The following is a 10,551-nucleotide window of genomic DNA, read 5'->3' as shown; positions in this document are numbered from 1 at the left end:
GCAATTAAGAGTTCTCATGCCGCAACTAAATTACCCAAATACTGCAAGGAAGATCGAAGATCCTGTGTGCCGCAACTAAGACCTGGCACAGCCAAATAAATAAATACTAAAAAAAAAAAAAAAACCCAAAACAAAGAACTGTCCTCATTTGTCACTCTGTGTCATTAATGAAGCAAAGAACATTATGCCACACGGTCATTGAAATGTCTATTTATTAATAAGTGGTGCAGTATTTATTTAAGATAGAACATAAAAAATCAGGTAAGAATTGTTTGCATAATATATATGGAAATCAACCTAGTAAAGTTGTTCAAAGATTGGACACAGCCAGAATATAAATTACACATACAGTTTAAAAATTACAGGAAATCATATTATAAAGAGCACTAAAGGCCACTTGTGGAAGAGTTGTGTTCCCGTGTAAGCCAGGATGTGAAGAAAGCCTACTTGTTAGCATGGAGACAAATTCAGGGAGCAAGGCACCAGAATTCTATGCCGTAAAAGGGGGTTAAAGAAAGTACAATCCAAAATCAGATCCAGTGGATTCATGTCGCTGGAAACCTCCATGTGCTCCTCAAAGACTGACATTTTCCATCACTCCTACATTACGAAGAGGAAAAAGTACAAGAAGAGCCATATCGCACTGGAAGCAATGCGGAAAGCATTTGCCTTTAAAACGGGGAAGGATTGACAGGTCTGATGAAGCCGGCGCATCTTTCTAAGGTGATGTTCAAGATGCGTCAGAGCCTACCTCACATTTCTAACAGCAAAGCCTCTGACACCCGACAAGATAGTGGCCCCCAGTCTGGGAACTTGGCCTCCCACCCGGACTCTGAACCCTCAGAGGAACTCTGGAGGGTGAAGCTATCCTCCCGTCCCTTAGAACAGGATTCAGAGGGAAAATAAGAGCTCAATTATCAGATCAGGTTGGCTTCCCCCCGGGAACCTTGATCTTTTCATATGGAGAAAGAAAAACTGTTCTGAGCGTTTGGCATCCCAGAGAGTGTTTCTGAAGACCCAACTGTTTCTGCAGGATTTCAAAGCCCTGGAATAAAGGGGCAGTCTAGAGACAGAAGACCAGAGTCAGGAGGGAGGGACATTTGAACTTGTTTGGTTAAAACAATGAAAGGAGATCCTTGGGGATAAAGAACAAGGGGAACTTGTGGGATTATCTGTAGCCATACCAAACTCCAGGAGCTAGTGGATTCCAACATGAACCAGACAGACAATTTATGTGGCATTATTTTCTCCCGCCAACAGCTGGAATGTAAAACCACTCAAAAGAACAGGGGGGACCACCAAAAAGCAAGGAGAACAGTCAAGGCAAGAATCACTCCTCTCTCTAGAGACCCAACAGGACTGCAATCATTCAACTGGAAAGGTGACAGGGTGGAGGAGGGCAAGGATTTGTGGAAGATCCCAGGGCCTGTCTGAGAGCATTTCCATTGACCTGGGAGACTTGGGATGGGGAGAAACAACGGGCTTTGCAGGTACATGGATTTTGTTGAGGGCTTCTCATTCTCAGCTTCAGCTTGCTCATCTACCATCGTAGATGGTAACACTTCTACCATTGGAAATGGTAACACTTCTCTGGCGGGATTGTGATGAGGATTGCAGGAACTCAAGAGAGAGAACTGTGATGTCCCATGCTACCCCAAGTGAGAGATCAGGGCACGTTCCCCTCTCCCCCTTCCCTGACCACAGTCTTGTGGGCAGAGGAAGAGAATAGAACGTTGAAAGAAAACATGCTCTCATTTTGTCTTACTCTGGGATGTCAAATTGTATAGTCCATTTGACAAGTCTAAGAGGAATTACAGATATATTCCTAATCTGTGGGAAAGGCTTTTGATTGCTCAATTATAAGTCAGGTTATTCTTACAGAGAGCCCATTTTTGATTTATTTCTCTCTGAAACTTATTTCAACCCCAGACAGTCTTTAAAAACACTGGGTCACCTATTGCCATCCAAGAGCTTGACCATCTTTCTTTCTATCTCTTAGGAGCTCCTGGTTCTGCCTGATTCAGGAGAAATGAATATCCTGCTACTGGGTTTAACAAGGGCTGTGGGGCAGCCCTGCTGAATTCTGGAAAATCTATCCCAAGCACAGCTTGAGTGGAAATCACTACAGAAATCCTCCTTTGAGCCGACAGAGCCTTGTTCATTTCCTAAAACAATTTTCTAGTTACAGGAACATAAGACATTTGCAGTTAAATCCTGTTTGCTTCTTTGTAGTCTAGGTGAAGACACCAGAATACTAGGCTGTGATATGAACAAGACAGACATTCTGGGCAAAGCAAGAGCAAACAGGCTGTGCCCAGGAGAGACCCAGAGAGCCCCATGCAAAGGGACAACTTTAGCAGACCTGGTGACTTGGGGTCAAATAGTTGCCCAAAGAAATCACATCCCATTTCTTAAACTCGATAATTTTTTTTTTCCCGAGGAGAAATCCTGGTAAATGGGTTTATAGATAAGGATGCAGTCTGAGACATGACTCTGAAGCTGAATGGGTCTAAGCGATGCACCAAAGAGATGAACCGGTCTATGCGTGGCAGGACACAGAGGGGATAAAGTGGGAGCGGTCGGGGAGGGGAAGGGAGGAGGGCTCTTCTTTCCTTTTCTCAACTGCTCACAGCAGCAGTGGTATTTCTATGCCTTTGACGACAGCAGGGTTTTGGAAGAAGGAATGATGTCATCTTTCAAGGCATGGGATCCTCATATTCGAGACGGGAAAATGTCTCGAACATGTGTCTACTTTTGCAGTTGCTCCAGTGGACCGGGAAGTTTTCTCTCATCTCCTGGGCTCAAGAGCAATGCTCTCTTCTCACTGGGTATTTTACTCTTAGTTTTTGATCTCTGACATCTGGTCTAGGAGGTAGGAGATCTGAGTTCCAGATTCTGTGACACGATCACTCATTTAGTCACTGATCAAGTAAATGTGATTTCCTTGGCTCTGAGCCTCTGCTTCCTGATACAAAAAGAGAAGTGGTTTTTCTGGGTAATTGAGGTCTCTTCTCATTCTGAGCATCTAGAAGTCTATGAAATTCTACTTTCCTGCATCTATGATAATAGAGGAAAATACTAGTCACAGTTTCCCTGCAGGCATGCTGGAGCTGAGACTGTTCAAAGCTGAGAACAAAGCCCCCTGGGGAGGGTTTCAGCAAATTTAAACTCTTTCTTGGATGCTCTCCACTCATTTCTAGCATTTGTCTCACAAATATCATGGCACAATTGACTTTCCTTGTTGAAACCACTCATCTCTTTATATGTAATTATTCCTATTTGACTTTACGGCCTACAAACAGTGTGTTCCAGGGAACTTCCACCACCCGAACACTGGGATCCAACAGTCCTGGTCTCCTCCTTCTGACATTCCTGCTCTTCCTTATTTTGATGGAAAAAGGAAGCATTTTTATTTCTAGAGATGTCCTTATTTAAATGGCAATTGTGAAAGCGCTTGATCCTGTCGTGTACAAATTGGTGTTGTATCTTCACCACTGTTTTTCGGAAAAAGATCTTCTAGCGTAAGTTTAGAGTTCATGAGTCACACCAAAGACTCAGGCAATGGAATCCACATATACTGTAAAAAGATGAACATGAATGGTAGTCACCCGCATATGGCAGTCTCTGTACTAAGGGTTTTATCTATGTGAATTAGCTCTTTTGAAAATAAAAATTTGCCAGAAAAGCCAAACATGTTTGAATATGACTCAAATTTTCATCCAGGGCATCTCTATATCCTCCCAAGCTCTTGGCATTTTCCACTCCTGTTTCCTAAAGCACTAAGTCTATGCAGACAGTATCTGCCTCTGACCTGGGCACTGTGCTACCTGCTACCTGATTTAGGCTCAGGTTTAAATAGTGTAGTATCAGTAACACAAGAACTTTGGGTTGATTTCAATACAAAGAAAGGATTTACAGTCTGTTCAAAAGTTTATCCTGAAACAAACATGCCTTGGAAGACAAGTGAGGGCAGTGGGGCCGATTCCTCGGAGTGCCTGGGGTTCAGAAAGCAAAGAAAGTCCTTGTGGTTCTAGGTTTCTTGTGTGTGGATTCTAGGAAAACCAAGAGCAGTTACTTGGCATCTTCTGGAGGAAGCCTGGGTTGAGAATGGCAGACTGTTCAAAATTCAGTTGACATCTTAGGACACTGGACACAGTTCTTCTCTTGGCCCAGAAGAACCTGGTCTGTAGGTTTCTAGAAGCTTTTCTCTTGAAATAGATGCTGTATATTGGTCCTTACGATAAGCATCTCTCAGTCAACACAACGAAATGGAACTGCCTCAGTTCCTTGCCTGGGGTCCATTATGGCAGCAATCTGGTGAGGAAGGTTTCTCCAAGAACCTTCTCAGATGCTCTAAAAACTCTCCTTCCACAGCTTATCTGGAGCCATAAAGTCCAAAGCATGGAACTTAAAGTCCCCGTAGGACCCATTTGGCCTTTCCTGAGCTGATGGGGTCATTACCACTTCGATGCAGTTTTTACTTTCACATTCTTCCATGTTCAAGCTCTCACTGATTCCAACCTTGGAAGCATTCCTGTCTATATACAATTGTCTGCAGGGATGAAATGAGGTTCTTTCCACTTTTGGTAGACACAGTCTGAAGGGACCTTTAATAATTCAAGGCCACTAGAGTCCTAGATTTTGATGTTTTTCTTATCTCGAATTTCTGGTGCATTGTGCAGTGCCTAGAAGACAGTGGTGCTTAATAAATCTTGGCAATGAACAAACAAATTAGTGTTTTTATCACGCTTATTTGAGTGGCATAGAATTATGACAATGATCTTGGCCAGTTATGAGCAGCTCCTGTTATATTAGCATTAACAATTAATAATGTCTATAAGTAATTATTCTTTCAACTCACAGTGTCTTAGGAACTAACTGCCTTACACAAAATAAGCATTCAATGCATATTGTTGATTAATGGACTCATTGACCTATAGTATACCTTGGGATCGTCTGGCTCTGTTTTCATGACAATTAGAGCTTTATAACATCAATGCTATATCTAATAAATCTGACCTCTCAGCTTCCAGAACAAACACAATTAGTAAATAGAACTTTCTCAATTTGATGTTCCCCCCTCCTTTTCCTCTCACAATTAAAAATAAAAATACATCCAGAATTTGCTTGTGTGCTAGTCTTTGATACTCCAAACTCAAAAGTGATATCTAGTACTTTCTTCTCAGCCAATAGGATCACCTTTAATCTAACATTTGGAAAGTGGATTTATCTAATTGATTTTGATACTACTAAAAGAGGACGTTAAAATTTGCATATATCATGTTGTAACATACAGAGATTGAATGCACATGCTGCACAGTTTCCCTTGAGAAAGTCATACTTAATTCTTACAATGGAATTAATTTGTCATTATTTCATGAAGTTTGGCTGAACCATTGTAGTTTCTTCAGAACCACTGGTATATCCGAGGTAGAATAATCTCAGATAAACCACTGGTATATGTGAAGTAGAATAATCTTGGTAGAATAATCTCAATTTACCAGTAATCTTGGTAATGGTTATTTACCAATTCTGTTGGATTATTCCAGCATTCTGCTTCTTGGTTTGACAAAAAGATGTTTGTGGAAGCACATACTGTTTCTCCCTATAACCTATGTTTAATCCTAGACCCTGAATTTCTACTTCATCAATGACAGCCATGTTGATGATGTCGTCTGTGGGCAGGCAACTTGAATAGGGTTTGGTTTGCATTTCTGGAATTTTTTTTTTTTTTTAAAGAGAATAGCAAAGCGGAATAATCCAGAAAATAATTTTTTCTTTTTTTGTTTTCTTAGATGGGAAAAATAGCTCTTAAGATTCTTATCATTTATTCATTCATGAAGATTAATTTGCCTTTGTCTACCCTGATACTGCATTGGGGCTATATAATCAACACAAATCCAATCTCTGCCATCCTGGCCTTATGACTCAGCAGGAAAGCTAAATGCCTTCTTATGGTTTGGAACAAAATACAAATTCCAGTCCTTTGTCAGTTACTAAAAGAACCTAAGGAAATCATCTAACTTTGGATCCATGATGACTATTTTTAACATGAGGATGAGAAAGTCTCACTTTTCCAGTTGGGAACTCCATTGAGTTCTTGGAAAATGCCTCTACTTGTACGATACTGAGACCAGTATGTTCTGAAGGGGTATTAATAAGTTAGAAAAATAATTGGCATGTTAGATGGCTCAGTCATTTTTGATGAAAGATTTCAGGAATATCAGAATCAAGAACCAAGCCCTAAGGAAGGAACATAAGGCTTATTGGGTCATGCACTCCAGTGGCACTTGCAGCCATATTATAGGGGCCAGAAGAAGGATCGAATGACCCACGCCCTTTGCCCTTCAAATGGCCAGAAAGTCCAATAGCAAACCTTAGGGGAGGGGGCTTCATGTCTGATGTATGTGTTCATTGTTCTGTATTTCCTACCTGGGACTTCAAGGTCAACACCCATCTATTCATGGGACTCTTCACGTACAACTTCCTTTCTACCATTCACAATGCCAAGGACTTCAGGCTTTGGTCGTAAGTCCTAAAGTCAGGGGCTGACCCTTCATTATCACTGTACTCTGAGCTTTTTACGAGATACCTGTTGACATGTGGTTGAAAGAAACCCACCTCTGAGGAAGAAGCTCCTCTCTCCAATATAGTGCAAAATCCTTGCATTAGGTAATGATGAAACTGTCAACCTTGTTGACGTCAACCTGCCACAGCCACTCTGGCTCTTGACAACAATGCGAGGGAGAATACTGGTGGGATGCAGACATTCCACGTCAATCGGTTTGATGGTCACCATGGCAACCATCTACAACGGCCCTTAGACGTGTGAAGAGTGAGACAATAACACTGCGGTGGAGTCATTTAGCTAATTAGCCCAAGCCTAACGGAACTCTTTCCCATCAACGTGTTTCAGAGAGCAGCGACATCTCCTAACAGGATGGCTTCTGCTTCATATTGATACTTATACAGGAGGTCAGTGCACTTCAGCTTGTCTGCTTACACTTTAGCTAGTCTTATGGCTACATGTGGTTTCAAATATCTAGAGGGGTCAAACTGGATGGTTCTGGAAATTTTGCCTCTTTGCATGTCAAAAATGTTGTAGTTTCCTGGTACTGATTTTTTTTCTGGATCCAGAATGCAAAGCATCAAACACGTTTTGCAATAAAAGCAGACATTCCCCTCCCACTTGGATAAACAGTCTCATGAGCACTTTCTACACAACACAGGGTACCAGCATCTTGGTCCCACTGTGTAAACTGCAGGGCAGTGTAGGCAGGAGGGGACCAGGGCCTGGAGAGAGCCAGCTGACTGAGCCAGCTCTCCTGGGGATGATGGGGGCATCCCAGTCATCTCTCTTTACCTGGCCTGCGGTTTCTCATTTTTACAAGGAAAGTCCTGGACGAGATAATTTGTGTGCCCTCTTGACTCCAGTTCCTATGTGACTTGGACATCTTGTATGAGTGTCACAGGGAGGAATGTGAATTGGAACCTCGTGTTGAAGGCCCTGAACTTAACTCCCGCCCCAAGGGGCGCCCCACTGCTGACACATTTTGTTATCTTTGGCTACATAAGTTGGGAACTATTTAATGTGCGTGTGTGTGCCTGCTTTCTCCCTGCCTATTCACAACTCATCCGAAATGTTACACTTGCCACCACCTTTGATAGATGAGGAAACTGGGGCATGAGAGTTGACAACGACAGACCAAGTGAGGTCCCTCTGAGAGCCTTCGGACGGTTTTCCCAGCTTTTCCTTAATAAAATAATTTCGTAATTCTTAGTTTGGCAGATATGATGCTATCTCATTCCTGCCCTCACATTTTAGCTCAAGAGGCAACCTCCTTGGTACATGATGCTTTTTTGTTGAGGGAACTATTGGCTTGCTGAAGAAAACAACTAATCATTGGAGTGTTTTACACAAAGGGGCGGTGATGTGAGAAGCAACGGAAACGACTTTCTCTGCTTACCAAACCAAAACCCAAAGCAGCCAACCACACAGACACACGGCACGGCTCATCCATAATTTCTCCCTGTACTGGTCCAGTCATGATTCAAAGTAAGAACAGCGGATAAATGTGTATCCTAAAGAGGTTAGCGGTACCATTTTATATAGTGTAAAGTCATGCAAACCATGCTTGAAAGGAAGCGGCTTCACTGTGGTGACCGGGGGACATAAAAGGCCACGACAAGCCCCCGCCCAGGTGGGGCCACCACGCACATGCATGCGTGTGATGCAGCCCCTGGTGATCTCACGGGGATGTGGCGGGTGTGAGAGCAAGTGAGCTATACAAAGTCTGTCTACATTACAAGGAGGAGCCAGCCCACGACCCCTTTTTTAAGTGGGCTTGCCGGAAGGGGTCCATATCGAATCAGAAATGCCGTCCCCCGTGGACGACAGAGGCAGGGAGCCACTGGGTGTGAAGGGCTCCGTGTCCGTGTCCGTCTCACCCTCGGCCAGGTACCGCTTCTCCCTCATCCAGCTCGATCCCCCGCTCGGGCCAAACGCATAATCGTCTCTGTCCTGGGAGATGCTGAAGCCACTGGGCGAGCGTTCCAGCTCCTCGTGGTTGACTGACATCAGGGACAGGGGCGTGTCGCTGTCCCGGGTGATGCTGCGCCTTTGCCGGGGGGAGACTCGGTCCGAACAGGGGCCGTGCAGTTCTGCCTGGGAGCGGTAGCTCCCTCGGGAGTCGAGAAGCGTCAAGATAGGCAGGACGGTGGGCCTTTCCGCATAGGGGGTCGCATGACCCTTTCCAGAACTGGGTCCCCCTAGGGGCAGGTTCACGGGGTCGTGGGCAAAAAACCCATAGGGGCCGACTTTGTCGACGGGCACCTGGTGGAAGCTGTAGGGGGCATCGGGGGCTCCCGTTTCGGAATAGTTACAGATGATGGTTTTCAAATCCGCATCCCTGCGGTCCTCCTCCTGCTCGGCCTCGGCGGGCGAGGAGGCCCCCTTGCTCGGGGAGAAGCCGGCGACGTGCACCTGGAGCCGCTCCATATGCTGCAGATGCATGTCCACCAAGAAATCCAGTTTCTTCCCCATGTCGTGAACCTGGAAAACACAAGGAATTGGGTATTACTGCTTTCTCCAGGCCGGCGGGCACTTGTTATTGGTGGTGAGGAAAAAACATAGCATTTACTTTCCAGAAAGGAAGACGGTTCCTGCCATAAATCATAATCATCATAACAGTTAACTGTTTTGTATCTCTCGATTTTGAGCTTTGTGCATGGATGCGTGCACGTGTGCTCAGTCGTTCAGTCATGTCCAACTCTGTGCCAGGCTCTTCTGTCCAAGGGATTCTCCAGGCAAGAACACTGGAGTGGGTTGCCATTTCCTTCTCCAGGGGATCTTCCTGGCCCAGGGACTGAACCCATGTCTTCTGTGTCTCTTGCATCGGCAGGCAGATTCTTCACCACTGTGCCATCTGTGAAGCCTGCACGGATTTCTGCTAATCTAAAAAAACAGGGTAAGGGCTTTCCAGAAACCTGGAAGCAAGAGACATGGTGTGAGGATAAGTTTTACCCAAGGAGAAGGTGGCCTGGCTGCTCCTGTTTGGATCCAGGAGGAGGAGTTCTTGATTTGTAAACATTCCCTTAAAGAAGCATCTATATTGTCTGCGCACATTCCTCCTACCTGGGGATGTAAGCCCCATGGGTACAAGGACAGTGGTTAGCAAGAATTCTGCTTCTCAGAACTAGAGATGCTCCCTAGGGGCCTTGGAGGCCAGTAGAAGGTATGCTGAGATCAGCTGCATCTACCTGCTCCTACCTACAAAATTGAGAACATATTAAAATCATCATGCGTGTACAGACACAAGTGTACATGCACGTGTGCATGGGATGTTCTTCTCTGACAGTTAACAACTCACCAGGAAGGACTGAAGGCAGGTCTACCATACCCTGTTATAGTTGACGACACAAAGCATAGAGCAAGGTCATGGCTGAGTTGGTACCCAAGTCTTAATAATAACTAATCCTTCTCTAGCAGTTACTATGCACTTTAAAGTTATTTAATCTTTCATATTAACTTTCTTATTTAACTTATTTAATTTTCACAACAGCCCTATGAGGTGGACACTATTATTCTGTTTTTCAGGTGAGGAAATAGAGGCACAGAGAGATGAAGTAACTCATCAAACATCAGAGTAGGTAAACGGAAGAGCTGAGATGACAAATTAAAATTTAACAGCAGAAAAGGATATTCTTGACATACTAAAAAAGGGTAATTATTCAAATTTTCTCTTATCTCTTCTGCACATATCCAATTTTGGGTTATGAATAAAATAAAAGGGTTGATAGGAATCCTAAAGGAAATTGACGGTGCTATTTATCTAGTGCAGTTGGGTGTATTGTGTGTTTAGTCGCTAAGTCATGTCCAACTCTTTGTGACCCCATGGACTGTAGCCTGCCTTGCCATGGGATTTCCCAGGCAAGGATACTGGACTGGGTTGCCATTTTCTTCTCCAGGGGACCTTCCTGACCCAGGGATCAAACCTAGGCCTCAGGCATTGCAGGCAGATTTTTTTTACCAGGAAGGTGGGCTTCCCAGGT

General features: G+C 44.1%; 1 protein-coding gene across 1 annotated transcript in view; it reads right to left on the bottom strand.

The window, feature by feature from the left end:
• Window positions 1–211: 211 nt before the first annotated feature.
• Window positions 212–10,551, bottom strand: part of KCNQ3 (potassium voltage-gated channel subfamily Q member 3) — a 299,193-nt gene continuing 288,853 nt past the window's right edge. The window contains 1 exon segment of the mRNA XM_005900734.2: window positions 212–9,052. Within this exon segment, the coding sequence (XP_005900796.2) occupies window positions 8,336–9,052 (717 nt within the window). The 3' untranslated portion in view covers window positions 212–8,335.

This window comes from Bos mutus, chromosome 14 (assembly GCF_027580195.1).
Source record: "Bos mutus isolate GX-2022 chromosome 14, NWIPB_WYAK_1.1, whole genome shotgun sequence".
Classification (NCBI taxonomy): domain Eukaryota; kingdom Metazoa; phylum Chordata; class Mammalia; order Artiodactyla; family Bovidae; genus Bos; species Bos mutus.
This window is presented reverse-complemented; position numbering and strand designations above follow the sequence as displayed.